Source organism: Bos indicus, chromosome 1, assembly GCF_029378745.1.
Source record: "Bos indicus isolate NIAB-ARS_2022 breed Sahiwal x Tharparkar chromosome 1, NIAB-ARS_B.indTharparkar_mat_pri_1.0, whole genome shotgun sequence".
In the NCBI taxonomy this organism is placed as follows: domain Eukaryota; kingdom Metazoa; phylum Chordata; class Mammalia; order Artiodactyla; family Bovidae; genus Bos; species Bos indicus.
In genome coordinates, this window is record NC_091760.1 from 83,994,960 (window position 1) to 84,014,711 (window position 19,752).

Genomic DNA, 19,752 nt, shown 5'->3' on the forward strand with positions numbered 1-19,752 from the left:
AACTCACATGACCATTGTATCTACTACTGTGGGCAGGAATCCCTTAGAAGAAATGGAGTAGCCATCATAGTCAACAAGAGAGTCTGAAATGCAGTACTTGGATGCAATCTCAAAAACGACAGAATGATCTCTGTTCGTTTCCAAGGCAAACCATTCAGTATCACAGTAATCCAAGTCTATGCCCCAACCAGTAATGCTGAAGAAGCTGAAATTGAACAGTTCTATGAAGACCTACAAGACCTTTTAGAACTAACACCCAAAAGAGATGTCCTTTTCATTATAGGGGACTGGAATGCAAAAGTGGGAAGTCAAGAAACACCTGGAGAAACAGGCAAATTTGGCCTTGGAGTATGGAATGAAGCAGGGCAAAGACTAATAGAGTTTTGCCAAGAGAACGCACTGGTCATAGCAAACACCCTCTTCCAACGACACAAGAGAAGACTCTACACATGGACATCACCAGATGGTCAACACCAAAATCAGATTGATTACATTCTTTGCAGCCAAAGATGGAGAAGCTATATACAGTCAGCAAAAACAAGACCGGGAGCTGACTGTGGCTCAGATCATGAACTCCTTATTGCCAAATTCAGACTTAAATTGAAGAAAGTAGGGAAAACCACTAGACCATTCAGGTATGACCTAAATCAAATCCCTTATGATTATACAGTGGAAGTGAGAAATAGATTTAAGGGACTAGATCTGATAGACAGAGTGTCTGATGAACTATGGACGGAGATTTGTGACACTGTACAGGAGACAGGGATCAAGACCATCCCTATGTAAAAGAAATGCAAAAAAAGCAAAATGGCTGTCTGAGGAGGCCTTACAAGTAGCTGCGAAAAGAAGAGAAGCGAAGTGCAAAGGAGAAAAGGAAAGATATAAGCATCTGAATGCAGAGAGAGATAAGAAAGCCTTCCTCAGCCATCAATGGAAAGAAATAGAGGAAAACAACAGAATGGGAAAGATCTCTTCAAGAAAACTAGAGATACCAAGGGAACATTTCATGCAAAGATGAGCTCAATAAAGGACAGAAATGGTACGGACCTGACAGAAGCAGAAGATATGAAAAAGAGGTGGCAAGAATACACAGAAGAACTATACAAAAAAGAGCTTCACGACCCAGATAATCACAATGGTGTGATCACTCACCTAGAGCCAGACATCCTGGAATGTGAAGTCAAGTGGCCTTAGGAAGCATCATTTCGAACAAAGCTAGTGGAGGTGATGGAATTCCAGTTGAGCTCTTTCAAATCCTGAAAGATGATGCTGTGAAAGTGCTGCACTCAATATGTCAGCAAATTTGGAAAACTCAGCAGTGGCCACAGGACTGGAAAAGGTCAGTTGTCATTCCAATCCCAAAGAAAGGCAATGCCAAAGAATGCTCAAACTACCGCACAATTGCACTCATCTCACACGCTAGTAAAGTAATGCTCAAAATTCTCCAAGCCAGGCTTCAGCAATACGTGAACCGTGAATTTCCAATGTTCAAGCTGGTTTTAGAAAAGGCAGAGGAGCCACAGATCAAATTGCAACATCCACTGCATTATGGAAAAAGCAAGAGAGTTCCAGAAAAACATCTATTTCTGCCTTATTTACTATGCCAAAGCCTTTGACTGTGTGGATCACAATAAACTATGGAAAATTGTGAAAGAGATGGGAATACCAGACCACCTGACCTGCTCTTGAGAAACCTATATGCAGGTCAGGAAGCAACAGTTAGAACTGGACATGGAACAACAGACTGGTTCCAAATAGGAAAAGGAGTACGTCAAGGCTGTATACTGTCACCCTGCTTATTTAACTTCTATGCAGAGTACACCATGAGAAACGCTAGGCTGGAAGAAGCACAAGCTGGAATCAAGACTGCCGGGAGAAATATCAATAACCTCAGATATGCAGGTGATACCACCCTTATGGCAGAAAGTGAAGAGGAATTAAAAAGCCTCTTGATGAAAGTCAAAGTGGAGAGTGAAAAAGTTGGCTTAACGCTCAACATTCATAAAACTAAGATCATGGCATCTGGTCCCATCACTTCATGGCAAATAGATGGGGAAACAGTGGAAATAGTGTCAGACTTTATTTTTTGGGGCTCCAAAATCACTGCAGATGGTGAATGCAGCCATGAAATTAAAAGATGCTTACTCCTTGGAAGGAAAGTTATGACCAACCTAGATAGTATATTGAAAAGCAGAGCTATTACTTTGTCAACAAAGGTCCATCTAGTCAAGGCTATGGTTTTTCCAGTGGTCATGTGTGGATGTGAGAGCTGGACTGTGAAGAAAGCTGAGCGCTGAAGAATTGATACTTTTGAACTGTGGTGTTGGAGAAGACTCTTGAGAGTCCCTTGGACTGTAAGGAGATCCAACCAGTCCATCTTTAAGGAGACCAGTCCTGGGTGTTCACTGGAAGGACTGATGCTGAAGCTGAAACTCCAATACTTTGGCCATCTCATGGGAAGAGTTGATTCATTGGAACAGACCCTGGTGCTCGGAGGTATTGGGGGCAGGAGGAGAAAGGGATGACAGAGGATTAGATGGCTGGATGGCATCACTGACTCGATGGACATGAGTTTAAGTGAACTCTGGGATTTGGTGATGGACAGGGAGGCCTGGCATGCATGATTCATGGGGTCGCAAAGAGTCTGACACGAATGAGCGACTGAACTGAACTGAACATTCTTAAGCTGTTGAAGATTTATGTCTTTATCCATTCCTAAACACTTGGCAAAAATGATGATGCTCCTATTAGACAGCATGAGACATACCGTTAGATAGCCCTTTAGCTTGGAGGAATTCTGTCTTCAAGACCTGCTTTATAACCTTTTGTTATAAATTTAAAACATTTCAATTTGGGTAACCAAACAAACATTTTTAGGAATTAGGTAAGGCCCCTAAGGATAGAACTAGGTCAGAAGAAGTCAAAGTTCCTCCAAAGTTATCCACACTTACATGCTTAATAAAATATATAAAAGTGGGACCTCCCTGGTGGTCTAGTGGTTGGGACTCTGTGATCCCTATGCAGGGGGCCTGGGTTCGATCCCTGGTCAGAGAACTACATCTCACATGCTTCAACTAAGACCCGGCACAACCAAATAAGTGTTTTTAAAAAATACATAAAACTTCATGTCTGCAAAAATTTTTTTTACTAAGCACAATTTTATTCCATGTCAAAGATGAACAGATACAATGAAGGAGTCTCAAGTTTCTGGACCTTCATTTACTTTTAAAACAACTAAGAGTTTGGGAAAAAGAATTCCTGAAGCCTATTCCTACTATAATACTATGATAATAATACGCCAGAATATTACCAAAACTGGATGATTGAAAATGAGACAATTCGACTGAATACTCACTTGGACACATTGCCCACTACTATTGTTTTCTTTACAAAAAGTCGTGAAGTCTCATCTCCTGTAAGATCAGTATTCCGCTGCTCTGTTTTATGGGAGCCAGCAATACTAGAAGTGTCCTAGAAAAAAATCATAATCAAATTTCATTTTTAATTTGTATAATTTTCAATAAGTAGAAACCACAAAATCATACAAGGTACAAATGGACTAACTCAATTTTTCTTTTTTTTAATTACAAAATTCTCTGGTTTTATGGCTCCTCTCAGAGTATGAAAGAATAATTTTACTGTAATTTTTCTATTATAGAAAAAGTCTGTACACTGTAACTCCACATATATGTGTGCTTTTAATAGTCATACATAGCAGCTTTTATATGCAAATAGGATGTAGAAGAATACATAGGAAACTACTACAAAGGTTACCTCTGGGAAATGGGAATGGGTGATAGGGTCAATGAAATTTACCTTTTTTCCAACCTTCCGTACTATTACAAATTTTTCAGTAAGAAGCAGTTTACATATAATGGTTAATTTAAAGTTTGACTATGGAGAAAGACAGCCAGTGTTTAAGACTTGGACCTTACATTTACTGGATGTATCATCTTGGTAATCACTTAACTTCTCTGTCTCAGTTTCCTCATCTATAAAATAAGGGTGATAATAGTATGCATCTCAGATTGTTTTGTACAGTTCTTAGAAAGTGCCTGGTACACAGTAAACACTAAGTATATTACATAAACGTGAGCATGTATGTTACATAAAAGATAGCAGCCTTCTGAACCCTATGACTAGCATGACCTAAATTTATCTTAATTAAAAAAGAAAAACATATACAGTATTTCCCCATAATTTATACAACAACTAAATCCAAATATTAACAGTTCTGATTTGGGGTAGTTTAATTACGAATGACTTTTCTGTTCTCCCTTACTTTTCTGTAGTTTAAAATTTTCCACAATGAACTGAATGAATTTGTAATCAGAATTTTTTGTTGGGGGGGGTGGCGGTGAGTCATGCCACACAGCATGTAGGATCCTAGTTTTCCCGACCAGGGACTGAACCCATGCCCTCTGCACTGAAAGTGCAGCCTTAACCACTGGACTGCCAGGGAAGTCGCCAGAAAATATTTTTATCAAAAATAACCAAATCTTTGATGTCTGAGTACGTGGAAAGCAACCTAGGAATTTCCTCTATCACAGAACATCTGGTTGAGAAAAACCACTGGTCTTTCCTAATGAGGATTTGATAGTCAAGTATTATACCAAGAATTTCATAGCAGTGTGAGACGGGAATTCAAATAACAAACTGACAGGATCAAAGAGTAATAAACAGTTTTCAATTCTACTTATTATTTTTCAAGTTTCTTTCAGTTATTAAAGCATCTTAGAACATTAAATTTCAAAGAGGAACTACTGAAGAGACACTGCTCTTGAGAGAATAAACCTGATAAAGTAGAAAGACCTTGGGCAAAGTTAAGGTACTGCCAACTCCTCAAGGTTTCTTTCCTCCTATCTACATGAATGGCATCTGGGAGAGTTGGGCAATGATCAGAGATTTGAATTGTAAAGTCAGAAAGACAGAGGTTTAATTCTCAGTTCTGATACTTGTGGACAACTATAACCTTAACCTCATAGAGACTGAGTTTCCCCATCTCTAATAGTGATAATCAACTTATATCTTATAATTCCAATAAAATGAAATACTGTGTGTATACTTAATAAATATTGGTTCCCTTCTCTTTTGGCTCCCTTCCACCCATCCAACTATATACCCTTCCAGTATTTCGGCTTGGTCTCTGCTCCGTGTTGCTTGAGAGTCTTTCTTCTATATCCATATTGCTGTTAGTGTCTTTGTCAGATAAGAAGTCATTGTGTTGAGATAAAGAATCACTTTCTGAATGATTGGCTGATGGTGTTTCTGATCTCTGATTGGCAGGAGATGATGACCTAGATGGTGATTCCAAAAATTTCTTGATAGCAGGATGATTAAAAACCATTGTATCACATGTCTTTGATCCCTGCAAAAATGAAAGTAAGCAAAACAAACTTTAAATCATATCCAGCGAAAGTAGGCAAAAATTTGATCTTTCCAAAAACCCTTATCTATTTCGGGATCATGGCTGTGCTGTGCTTAGTCACTCAGTCGTGTCCGACTCTTTGTGATCCCATGGACTGTAGCCCACCAGGCTCTTCTGTCTACAGAACTCTCAGCCAAGAATACTGGAGTGGGTAGCCATCTCCTTCTCCAGGGATCTTCCCGACCCAGGGACTAATCAGGTCTCCTGCACTGCAGGCAGATTCTTTACCATCTGAGTCACCTATCCCCATAAAATAGAGTCCAAATCAACAAAAACTGCAGAATGAGAAATAATTATGCAAAGGTCCTAACACTAAAAGCTAAAGATTCAAGTTCTCAGAAGGTAAATGAAAAGTAAAGATAAATATACACTAATAGTAACACATGGAAGTCAGATTTGACTTTAAAAAATGTCTCATATTGCTTGATTCAAATACATCATCCATTCTAAATAAAACACTCCTGTAAGAAATATAAAGATTTTTAAAAAGCATATATAAAATGACTCCCACATAGGACAAAGTATAGCACAGTCCAGCACTGAAGCCAGCCTGGGGTATTTTTTGTGTCTTATTACTTACACATAAAACAAGAAGAGTTGTTACTTGATACAGATATACTGTACTACTGATACACTGTAGTAACTTCCAAGAAGTGAGTTTTAGAAATTATTTAATTGAAATTAAAATAATTGTTTTAGTGAGTAAGAGAGTCAGAGACTAGTGTTTCAGAATTCAAAGCAACAAAGCTTAATTTCAAAAATAAAAGTTTACTTTACAGCTATAAATGTATTTTGTTAGAGGAAACTAAAAATAAATTTTAAGTGGCAGATCATGATAGACAAAATATACTTAAATATCCTTAAATAAATCCTAATCAGAATATAACAAAAATCAGTGCATTTTAGACCATCAAATAGCACAGTTCAGTACTGTTAAATAGTTTTTTTTAAAAAAGGGCAACAAAACATCAAATGAATAACCAGCTCTTCAGAGGAGCTACAGTCCTATGTAACACAGCTGCTAGTGCTCGACGTCCATCTTGTTGACTCCAATGGCAAGCTATATAACAGATGACATTGGAATCTGCCCTGGGTTGAACAGTTATCTCCCACAAATTCTTGTCCACCTAGAACCTATGAACGTTTCTATTTGAAAATCAGTTCTTTTCAGATGTAATCAAGTTAAGATGATGTCATATTGGATTTGGGGAGGCCTCACTCTGGTGGCTCAAATGTAGGAGACCCAGATTCAATCCCTGGGTCGAGAAGATCTCCTGGAGAAGGAAATGGCAACCCACTCCAGTATTCTTGCCTGGAAAATCCCATGGACGGAGGAGCCCGGTAGGCTATAGTCCATGGGGTCGCAAAAAGTCGGACACGACTGAGCGACTTCACTTCACTTTCACTCAAATGACTAGTGTACTACAAGGAAAGTTGGATACAAAAAGAAAAAGAGAAGACACGTAGAGAGAAAAGTCTATGTGAAGTTAAAGGCAGAAACTGGAATGATGCAGCTACAAGCCAAGCAATGCCAGGTACCGCCAATAACCACCAGATGCTAGAAGAATCCTTCCCTAGAGTCTTGAGGGAGCATGGCCTACCCAACACACCTTGATCTTGGCCTGCTAGCTTCTAGAAGCATGAGATAATAAACTCCTGTTGTTTTAAGCTATCAGGCTTATTGTAACTTGTTATGGTAGCCCATGAAAAGTAGTTCAGACTCTAAAATGTAATACAGAAACTTCTGCAGTAGAAGAAACTACTACTATCTAAGATTAATCTCAAATAACGCTTCAAATTTCTCCAAGTATCATGGATAGCCTAAAGCTCCACGGGATAACAAGACGACCCATACATGACAGGTATCTCTTATCAGCCGAAACCACAGGGAATGGCGGAAAGCAGTATGCCACCACACTCCCCTCCACGAACCCTGACTGAATCCTGTCAAAAAAAAAAACCAGCTTTGAAGATATTCTGGGGAAAACTGAGAAAAAGCTGAATATGGATTGGTTATCAAATAATATTAGGGGCTAATTCTCTTAAGTATTATGACTACACAGAAGACAATCTTAGGATTAAGTATTTAGGGATGAAGCATCATGATGCTTAGAACTTACTTTTTAAGGTTTCAGAGAAAAATAAAGATGATAAAGTAAACTTGGCAAATTGTTAAAATTGTTGAAGCTAAGTGATGCATAAACAAGTACTTATTTCACCTTTTCTATATATTTGAAAATTTTCCAAAGTAAGCAGGAAAAAAATCAGGACTTCTTGAATAGGGTAAATCTGCTACTGCTACTGCTAAATCACTTCAGTCGTGTCCGACTCTGTGCAACCCCACAGACGGCAGCCCACCAGGCTCCCCCATCCCTGGGAATTCTCCAGGCAAGAACACTGGAGTGGGTTGCCATTTCCTTCTCCAGTGCATGCAAGTGAAAAGTAAAAGTGAAGTCGCTCAGTTGTGTCCAACTCTTAGCAACTCCATGGACTGCAGCCTACCAGGCTCCTCTATCCATGGGATTTTCCAGGCAAGAGTACTGGAGTGGGGTGCCATTGCCTTCTGCCATTCATTAGCAGTAAAAGAGAAAAATCAATCGATCTATAATTTACGCCAAAGCCAGCTATAAGGAAATGAACAGGAATAAGGCAAGTTAAAACTGAGTTACACTCATCTTTGTATCTGCAAACCTAACAACAGTGCTAAAAATTAAAGAAGAATTAAGTGAAAGAAAATAAAATGTTAGTTATCATTATTGACAGTGCAGAGAGGTATACCTGAAGGATATGAGTGAACACAATGATAACTGTATGTATTAATATATACCCAGGAAGGCAGGCTAGGCTTCTTGAATTCAAAAGATCAATATGAGAAATTTTTGAAGGCAGGGATTCCACATCAACACTAATTTCTCTTCACACATCTATATAGGTGGTCAGAAATGACTGCTTACGAGGAAAACTTACCTCAGAAACTTTCAGAAGTCCTGCAGAAGCATAGTAGTTTGCAACAATGCAGGCACGAAGTTTATCCATCATCCTTCTTGCCTCAATCAGTCGCTAAAATAAATGTTATTTTTAAAAATGGAAATAACAGAAGATATATACAAATAATTCATAAATAAGAAATGCAAATGACCCCAAAAAGTAATCAAAGAAAAACTAATAGAAACGACCATTTCCACCTCAGATTGGCAAAATATTTAAAAGGATGACAAAATATGATGTTTGCAAGAATATATAGACATATTAATAAATATGTATATTCATTGAGAAATGTCCACAAAGACATTTATTTGTGGTTGTCCACAAAGCACAAGAGCAAACAGGAATTATCTTTTGGGATAGAATTTCAAGTGATTTTTTTCTTTATCTTTTTCCACCATTTCATTTGAAGGAAAAAAAAAAAAAAAAACATAGGTCTTTCTCCCGTGAAATGCGAAAGCACCTTTTAAAAGAACATCAAAGGGGAAAAATACACTGTAATTCTACTTCAACAGATTTTTTAAAGTTCATTACATACAGTTTTTTCAATAGTTTTGTTTTTTTCACTGTAAGATCATTATACCTGGTCAATGACCTCAATTTCATGTTCCTTATTCTTCATTTCAAGTGCAAATTGTTCCTTGATAATAGTCTCAATTTTCTGCACAGCAGCATCTCGAGCTGCACAAAGAACATAAAATAATCCAAGTCAGTATGCAATTAGTCAGTTGCTATCTTGATTCAAGCAACAAAAGCAATCCCAGAACAGTACCTCTGAAGTGGGGAGCCTAATGATGATCACCACAACCAATAATGAAAAGTTAACATCACTAATATTCAAACAAACTGATATTATGTTTTCTGACACGATACACTGACAAGACTCCACCGCTCTGTGGCACTCCTTCTAAAAATGCTGTCTCTAACCACAGTGAACATCAGACAAACCTAAATTGAAGGACACTACAAAATTAACTGGCCTATATATTCAAATATTAAAGTCAAGAAAGACAAAGAAAAGTTGAGGTGACTACAAGAGACTAAAGAGATATAACAACTAAACCAACTGCATGATTCTGGAGAGGGGGCAACAGTTATAATACTGGGACAACTTGTAAATCTTGAATGTGGACTGCAGATTAGATATGATGTAAAATGTTAAAATTTCCTACTTCTGCTCACTGTACTGTGGTTACATAAGAAATCTGTTCCAAGGAAATATACAAGTGTTTACAAGTGTCTAATATATCTTCTGATGACTTAGAAAAAATGATGTGCATATATATCTGCTTGCACAAATGCACATGTGTGTTTGGGTTGGGGGTGGGAGCAAAGAATGATAAACTAAATGAGGCAAAATGAAAACAACTGGTAAATTAATCTGGGAAAAAGACATGCAAGTTTTCCTTGTGATTTTTCTGACTGAAACCATATCAAATTCAAATTACCAAAAAAGAAAAAGAAACCTATGATGATTCTGAGAGAAACATGTGTTGACTTCCGAAAAACCATAACCTTAAGGGAGAAAGTAAAGAGTTAGCTATAAGGAGAGGCAGTCTGTGACCTAAGAACAGTTCAAAAGAAGGCAGAAGGTAGATCTAGCAAGCAAGTCAGTAGTTTCTGATCACAACTATCTGAAGGATACAGCAAAAAAGACACCTCTGAAAGCAATTTAATTCAGATGATGACTATTCAAAGTAATATGTAATTCAAAGAGTTAAAATATACTATGAAATGTTGATTGATTACAAGAGAATAAAAAAAGTTGAATGATTGCTTGAAAAACCTGGGATTTTGCATAATGATGCTGTGTGTGTAATATGAAATAACTACCACCCAGGCTTTGGGGTGTTTAAAAAATTACAGAGAAAATTTGGACCCTTGATCACCCATGTCATTTTCTCCCCATAATATATGCCACTAGACTAACAGTTTAAAACTAGTGCTAGCATAAGCATTCTTGTGGATATGCCTGCATTGAAGCAAATGACTAGCTTTCTTCATATCTGATGAAAAGAATATTGCCTAGTTTTATGGTATGTATCCTTGTATACATAAACCCTGTATATAGAAACCAGCTGATAATCTTAGGGGAGGCTAAATAAAAGTCAGAGAGACTGTTATCACTGAAGGTGGATTTATCATAAGCTCCTCAGAAGTAATTCTAAAATATCTCTTTCATGGAACAAGGAAAAATAACGCTAATAAAATGTTTGGGAACATGTTAGATTAGATTTAAACTGAAATTATGATGTTTCCTAAAGCAGCTTTCCCAATTCTTATTTTCATTATAAAAATTGATATGCCATGCTATACATTTGAATAATGAATTTAAGTTTCATGATACTTTCATATTTATTGGACTTGTTATTGAAAGCAAATAACATATCCTTCTAAATAAAATTACAACTGAATTGGAAGAAAAGCTGCAGTGAAATGTTTTTATTATTTGGAATTTGATTTGATAACTTTCAGTCCACAGAGACTTCTGGGGTCCATATGGCTTGACTGCACCTACACAGACAGGAGTTTCCTTCACCATTAACCTTGGGGTCCTTGATGTTTGTGGAGCTGCAATACCTTATGTATGACTCTGAGATCTTCAACTAGCTGTACTTACATAGATTTATTATTTAAATAAATAACAATATTTTGTTTTAAAAACTCAAATATAGCCACTTTTTTTTTGAGATAGCTTAAAACATTCTGGGTAATTGTAGATGATTTGGTCTTCAACTAATTATATGATCTTAGGCAAGTAACTTAATGCCTAAGTTAATGTGCCCCCACCAGAGCTAAGTACAGAGATCAGAGTTTCCCAAATCTCCATCATTTATATTCCACCTTCAAGTTACCTACCACATCTGAGAACCATGTGAAATATCTAAGTAAGGCCATTAAATAATATTCTTTAAAAATGTCAGCTCTTGGGTTAAATAAGGAGTCTGGCATGAATATATACACATTACTATATGTAACTTAGATAACAAACAAGAACCTACTGTACAGCTCAGGGAACTCTACTCAACATTCTGTGATAACCTATATGAGAAAAGAATCTAAAAAGCAATGAATATATGTATAACTGAAACACTTTGCTGTATATCTGAAACTAACACAACATTGTAAATCAACTATACTCCAATAAAGCATCTTCCCAGGTGGCACAGTGTTCAAGAATCTGACTGTCAACACAGTAAACACAGAAACACAGTTTTGATCCCTGGGTCAGGAAGATGCCCTGGAGCAGGAAATGGCAACCCACTCCAGTTTTCTTGCCTGGAGAATCCCATGGACAGAGGAGCCTGGTGGGCTACAGTCCATAGGGTCGCAAAGAGTCAAACGTGACTGACTGACTATGCATGCGCACACACACTCCAATAAAATTAAAAATTTTTTTAAAGTTAGCTTTATCCTAAGCAGTAGCCATGAGACTACAAGTCAGAAGAGATCGTTATCTTTTCTATTGACATTAATATTATTAAAATAAAACCCTCAATTCATGTACCACCTATAATCATTTCACATTTTAGTATACACATTGCTAAGACTAAGATCACATCTAACATACAATGACAGCGAAAACTTATAGCTTGTCTCATTATTAATGCTTTCACAGTGTACCTGCTTTATGTTCTGGCCTTTGATGGTACACATGGTATATTACTATGAAACAGAGTACTTAGCTAATCCCTCTCATAAACTTCTTCAAAATATACACAATAGTGGAAATGCATTTCATTTAATTTCCTATAAATCTAACAGGAAGGCATATGTCAACAAAGAAATAATTTCCTAAGGCAGGTGAAATTCTACCTGAATTCTCAATTGCTTTATGCCGCTTATTCGGAAGAGCCACAGATACATCCTCATAATCAGGGTCAGTTTCTTTGATTGTTCGCTTGATGCCAGACATGATGACATTCGTTCTTCACTGTGAAGCAATAATACATTAATTAATGACACTGCTTGGTCTCAACACTTATATGTGTACACAAATACAAAGGGAATAAATATTATATAATACAGAAGCTTGTAAGTCTGTGTAAATACACACACACCCTTTTTAAAATCAAAGGCATAACTTCAAAAGTTCACTGAAAAAAAAATCATCATCATCTGTTACAAAACACGGATTTCCCTTTCAAGAGAAAATACTTTAACAAGGCAACACATTGTTTAGACTTTCCAAAAGAAGCCTGGCTTTCACAGAATGGCCTTTGTAAGGAAAAGGAAAGAAACCAGATTTTCATGAAAACATGGTAAGCTCCCACAGTATCCTGGAATCCACAGTACATCGAATGAATTACAGAATATGAGCAATGTGTCTCAGTAAATAATTTAATGTACAAGTCCTTTCTCTGGTGGTACTTAATAAATATTACTGTTGCTGCTGCTGCTAAATCACGTCAGTTATATCTGACTCTGTGCAACCCCATAGACGGAAGTCCACCTGGCTCCTCTGTCCCTGGGATTCTCCAGGCAAGAACACTGGAGTGGGTTGCCATTTCCTTCTCCAATGCATGCAAGTGAAAAGTGAAAGTGAAGTTGCTCAGTCCTGTCCAACTCTTAGCGACCCCATGGACTGTAGCCTACCAGGCTCATCCATCCATGGGATTTCCCAGGCAACAGTACTGGAGTGGGGTGCCATTGCCTTCTCAGAAATATTACTGTTACTGATTATTATTATTCATAACAAACTGTATAGATATATTAAACTAACAAGCTTGCAATACAGTAAACAAGTCCTAGGTATATAAGTCTTTGAATAAAATGATCCCATAAATCTTTAAATCTGCACTGTCCCAATAATGAGCCACTAGTCATATGCAGCTCCTTAAAGTTAATCCAAATTAAATAAAATTTAAAATTCAGTTGCTTTTCCTACATTTCAGAACACTGTTGTTGTTCAGCCACCCAGTCGTGTCCGACTCTTTGCAACCCCATGGACTGCAGCACACCAGTCTGCCTTCTTTACAGTCCAGCTCTCACAACGGTACATGACCACTGGGAAGACCATAGCCTTGGCTATAACAGACCTTTGTCGGCAGAGTAACGTCTCTGCTTTTCAACACACTGTCTAGGTTTGTCATCATTTTTCTGCCAAGAAGCAACTGTCTTCTGATTTCATGGCCACAGTCACCGTCCAGTGATTCTGGAGCCCAAGATGAGGAAATTTGTCACTACTTCCACCTTTTCCCCTTCTATCTGCATTGCAGTAATGGGGCCGGATGCCATGATCTTACTTTTTTTAATATTTAGTCTTAAGCCGGCACTTTCACTCTCCTCCTTTACCCTCATCAAGAGGCTCTTTAGTCCCTCTTTGCTTTCTGCTATGAGAGTGGTGTCATCTGCATAGCTGAGTTTGTTAATGTTTCTCCTGCCTATCTTGATTCCAGCTTGTAACTCATCCAACCCAGCATTTCTCACGATGTGCTCAGTGTATAGGTTAAACAAACAGGGTGACAGCAAGACAGCCCTCTTGTACTCCTTTCTTGATCTTGAACCAGTCAGTTGTCCCATACAGGGTTCTACCTGTTGCTTCTTGACTCACATACAGGTTTCTCAGCAGACAGGTTAGATGGTCAGGTATTCCCATCTAAGAGCTTTCCACAGTTTGTCATGATCCACAGAGTCAAAGGCTTCTGCATAGTTGATGAAACAGAGACAGATGTTTTTCTGAAATTCCCTTGCTTTCTCTATAATCCAACAAATGTTGGCAATTTGGTCTCTAGTTCCTCTTTCTTTTCTAAACCCAGCTTGGACATCTGGAAGTTTTGGGTTTACATAATGCTGAAGCCTAGCATGCAAGATTTTAAGCATGACTTTATTAGCATGGGAGATGAATGAGACTGTCCGATGGTTAGCACATTCTTTGGTACTACCATTTTTGGGAACTGGGATGAGGACCTTTTCCAGTTCGGTAGCAACTCCTGGGTCTTCCAGATTTGCTGACATAATGAATGCAAAACCTTGATGGCCACATTCAAGTGCTCAATAGCCGTAAGTGGTTAGTAGCTACTAAACTGGACCAAGATCCAGAACATTTTACTACTTCAGGAAGTTCCCTCTGACACGCCTCCTCTCAGTGTGTTTCATTGAGCATTTATAATATTTCATGAGCCAGTTTAGGAAACACTGTCCAGATCACCACTGTCCAAAAGACACATAATGTGAGCCACAAACAGAATTAAAATTTTTCTAGTGGCCACATTTTAAAAAGGAAAAAGAAATTAATTTTAATAATATATTTCATTTAACTAATGTACCCAAAATATTATCATTCTAATGATATAATCAATATAAACAAATTATCAGTAAGATAGCTTACGTTCTTATCTTTGCACTAAGACTTTTACACTTAGAGCACACCTCAGTTTGAAGCAGTCAAATTACAAAGGCTGAATAAGCACTGCGTATGGCTGGTGTTTCCCTTACTGGGCAGTGAGTCTACTGACATACAGCTTAGAAAACAGGTTCGGGGAGGTTAGAGGAGGTGCCCCTTAGAGGATTAATCTATGACACAGAAAAGACAAGAAGAGCTCCCTGATTTCCAAATCTCTTCTTTACCACTGATGGAGATTATTTATATAACCAAAGACAAAAATATACAATATGAATTTATTAAATCAATAAAAAGTTTTAAAATAAAATTAATGAAAATAAAACATTAACTTGAAAATATTTATTTTTTTATCCACTCAGTTCAAACAGAAATAACAACTTAAAAGCCTCTCAGCTCTCACTCAGTCCAGTTCTTTCACTCATCTCAGAGGTACAAGTAGGAGAGGCTGGGAGAGACTCATTATGTAATTTTATGAATGTAGGTAAAATCATGGATCTAGGAAAACGTTTTTCCTATCATTGTTATCTTTAAAGCAGCCCTAAGCCTAAAAAGACCCTGATGCTGGGAAAGACTGAGGACAGGAGGAGGAGGGGACGGCAGAGGATGAGATGACTAGATGGCATCACCGACTAAATGGACATGAGTTTGGGTAAACTCCGAGAGCTGGTGATGGACAGGGAGGTCTGGCGTGCCGCGGTTCATGGGGTTGCAGAGTTGGACATGACTGAGCGACTGAAGTGAACTGAAGCCTTAAAATGTCCTACAGCATTTATAAAAATCCCCCAACATTTAGAAACATTCTAAATCAAGCCCTTTAATGTTTGTTCACAATCATCATCTACCAGCTCTAACTTAGAATACAGGTGAGTATTTTTGGAGAGGTCCTGAATCCAACTATTATTTTCTATTTTTAAAGCTTATAGAAAGTGAGAGTAAGGTATTATTCTTCTAGCCTTCTTCGTTTGGCCTGCAACTAGTTACAGAAAACCTGAAAAACTCTTGGGCAGTTACACAAAGAACACTTTCTTAAAAATCAATAAACCCCATTCCTTTCCCTTGCATACAGAAAGACAACAATGAAAAAAACCTCCTACTCAAGATAAACCTGGAATCAGAGGGAGATACAGTCCAGTTCCTGTCTGCTTTTCGCCATACCATTTCCTCACTGACCAACTATCTTCTACAGTTTGCCAAGAGTCTTACTGGATTATCTATAAAGATGAGTGAGTCCAGCACCACCTTCACTCATTCATCCTGTGGACTTCATAATCTTCGTATTCTCCTCCCACACCTCATCTCCCCAAGTACTCTCTTGAGCAATGGTGGCTCCTCCCGCAAAAGGTTGGGGATTCTTGAAGAACATAGTCTTTTGTTTTACTGTCACTTAAGGGACAAAGCAAAATTCTCTCTTGACTTTTGCTCTAAAACTGGGAGAATAGAAGGAGGAAAAGAGAAGAATATGGTGGTGGAGCAGAGGTGGGCTGAGTAAGGAAGAAAACCAATGAGTGAACTTCTGCTGCCAAGGTAATTCATATATCATGCAGCCACTATGAAGCTTTCCTGTTATCCCTGGGTGTAGATTTGAGTTCCTGATGAACATATTCAGGAAGATTTATGTCTTAATGAGCATTTTTAATAATTCAGATCTGTTTCTGTCCTAAAGAACAATATTAAAGGACACACCTGGCACATTCAAGTATATGCTAGCTAAGGGTAGGCACATCTAAGGCCGGCTCTCACCATGATGTAGTGAGTGGAATGCATAACAAATGATCCATGTAACAGTAAGTTTTGGATTCATCTTGTTTAACCCTGAGATTTATGAAAAGGAAATATGAACAGCTGTTAGTGTCAGGCTCAAGTCTGAAACAAAATGTCCTATTAATCCTCTTAAGGTTTTGAATCAAATGAAATTGAAAAGAATACTGACATGTAAACTGTTTTTTTTAAATCAGTTACTGTTTATAATTGGTGAGAAAGGATTTTCTCCATACCAAGAGACCAAATCCAAATTCAGAAAAGTATGTAATGCTGAATCCTCTAATTTAAAATTTTTGTCTCTCTGAACTAGCCTCTTTATAAAAAGTAAACACTATCAACTTGAACTTTAAAAATACACATTTCCCCACATAGCCATGTACAATGTAAGAAAGCTAAACTACCTTGTTATCACACCCATTCAAATAAGATAAACAAGTCTGAGTTTTTGAAAAAGGTTAAAGACCAAAACCAAAACAAAATCTTTTAATGCTCTACACTTTGAAATAAATGCCAAAATAAAAATAAATTTTTAAAGAAAACTGTGTAATTTAAATATAAAAAAATGATGTAATATAGAGTCACTAGAAATTCTTAGTAAAAGGTTCTCAAAGGTTTACTAAAAGTTCTCAAGCTAGACAAGATGTAGAATCTCTAGAAAGAATCTAGTCCTTGGAAACCTGTCTTACAAATACCAAACCGTATAAGATATGGACAACTCTTGAAATTAAATCTGATAAGGTTCTTTGAAACTTTGCTAAGTGAGGTACCTTCTCAATATACAGTTCCATGATGTCATGGCATTTGAATCTCATCAGAATCACTGAGTTCTGTGCTTTCACTAAAGATGACTTTTCCTATCTGATTTAAGAGGGGGGATGAGAGTAGCAATACAACCATTTTCCATCTGCTTCCATACAATGTTCCTAACATGTTAATAATGATTTTGTAATTCTTTAGCCCTGTCCTTTTTATATTTTTCATTTTAAAGTATCTTCTCCTTGGTAAATAAGATAACCAGTGCTCCTTTATTAAGCATTTGAATTAAAGAATCCGTTCTCCCCTATTAACCAAATAAACATTTCAAAAATATCTACAAAAAACAAAACAGGAGAATGGGTTAACAACTGTAGTATAACTAATGAACTCCTGATCCAACCGACAACAGGAACAGATCTCAAAATACTTATGGTAAGTAAAAGAAGCCAGACACAGAATTATTATACACACACACATGCAAACAAAAAGATAGTAGCCATGGCAAGATTAATAACAGAGAGAATAAATTAAGGCAAAAAACATTTAATACAGAAAAGAGTATGTTACTATTAAAAGACACAATCACAAAGATACATCAAACTATACATCAAACAACATCATGTCAAGGCATACAAAACAAACCAGAAATACAAGAATTTAAGAAAATCACAATCATAAGAGAATTTGAACATGCATCTCTCTAAATAAATTTAGAAGATTAAAAAAAAAAAAAACAGATAAAAATACAGATGACATACATAATGCAATTTACAAGCCAGACTTTACAACTCTGAACCTAAAGGAATATTGTTTGAAATAGCTATAAAAATCCATTAAATTAAATCATGTAAGTTATATGAAGAAACTGCAAAATTAGGAAATGTTATAACCATATTCTGATTTCAATAAAATTAAACATGACAATAACAAAAACTCACTATGATATGAAAGAAGAAAATCAGAATAACAAACTATTTTTAAATTATCAACAAAAAGAATATATCTAAACCTATAGTCAAAAGGCATCCTTAGAGGGAAAGGAGACTCCAATTTCGTTTGTAAATATGCACAGATACAAAATGAAATCCAGCAGGATATTAAAAGAATAGTTCATCATGACTAGAAAGTTTTATTACCAGCAATAAAGTATTGGGGAGATCCTGAAGCAAGGTGATTTCCACTACATATGTCTAACACTGGACCTTTAGGAATATTTAAATCAACTGACTTTCAGTAATCCAAATACATATCATCCATTTCATAAATTACATTTTGCAAACTAAAAATAGCCAGCTTAAGAGAAGATTTGGTTCTGATATTCACTTAAAGTGGTACTGACAAAAACTCAATCCTAGTTATTCTACACAAGGTTTTATACACAAAACCAAGCACACAGTAGTCTCCCCTTATCTGTGGGGGATATGTTTCAAGACCACCAGTGAATGCCTAAAACAGGATACTACTGAACCCTGCTTTCTGTTCATGTCTGCCACCCACAAATTTAATGCCTTTTCCATCTTTAACTCATCTGGTATGGGAAAAAAATAGGTCTTTTTTATTTTTAGACCTATAACAGCCATAATGTTAACACTGGACCTGAATGGTGGGAAGCTGACAGAGGTTGGTTATTAGCACCAAAGTGACCTGAGCCACTCAGCTGATGTGTCCATCCCAATGTGACATGTAAACAGCTGAGCTCAAAAAAACTATTTCATTATTTAAGCACTACGTATTTCAGGTCCAAGACACCTACTTTCCTACTATAAACAAAACTGCTTAAGACACAGAAGTTGCTATATAAGGTCTGTCCCAGGATGCATTCAGGACAGAACTCTGCCTCCAATCTTACAAAGTAACAAGAAAAGGAATTTAAGATCAAAGAGCTAGTCTAAATTATAGGTGCCCTGCTTCTATCCATTGTTATTACTGCAACAACTGGAGAGCTGGCCTGAGGTAGGTTTTACTGTTCCTTTACCCCATCCCTTTAACATACTCCAGACTGAGCCATCTGGGATTTTTAGGAGATATTTAGGATATTTAGTATATTGAGATACTTACGGCAAATTCTTCTTAAGTGGACAAAAGGTAGGCCATATAACATCCCTGTAACTTCCTTAGAGCCACTTTTGGACAAAAATCATTGGAATTATCTAAAGTGGTAATTCTAACTCATGTGACAACTTTGTTGTTTCAGTTATGAAGCCATAAAAGTTTTCTTTCCAAGAGAAGCCAAAAAAAAAAAAAAAGTGGGGAGGGGGAGGTTTGTCTTTAGTCCCCATTGGAAAGGAAAGGAAGGAACTGGACCAGATCAAGACTGTGTCAAACTCCTGGACACAGTCACTGAGAATATGTAAATTAAGCCAAATCTTGCACACTTCACTAAACAGGGATTTTTCACTAGAGCTTTCAAACTGACAATAAATCCTATGGGGATAAGTCTCATGCCTTTCTACCAGGAGCTGAGATGCTAGAAAGA

At 37.1% G+C, this 19,752-nt stretch overlaps 1 protein-coding gene across 11 annotated transcripts in view; it reads right to left on the reverse strand.

Moving 5' to 3' along the window:
- The window catches only part of YEATS2 (YEATS domain containing 2), a 102,601-nt gene that overhangs the window by 69,685 nt on the left and 13,164 nt on the right, over nt 1-19,752 (reverse strand). For 9 of the 11 annotated variants that reach the window (XR_011567081.1, XM_019958882.2, XM_070791044.1 and 6 more), the window contains exons 2-6: nt 12,230-12,347; nt 8,997-9,094; nt 8,396-8,488; nt 5,123-5,368; nt 3,356-3,471 (exon numbers count right to left, since the gene is read on the reverse strand). Coding sequence is in view for 10 of the 11 variants with exons in the window: in XM_019958882.2 (XP_019814441.1) it covers nt 3,356-3,471; nt 5,123-5,368; nt 8,396-8,488; nt 8,997-9,094; nt 12,230-12,329 (653 nt within the window). In the remaining variant the exon portion in view is untranslated. The other 2 variants (XM_070791072.1, XM_070791067.1) reach the window with 2 other exon arrangements.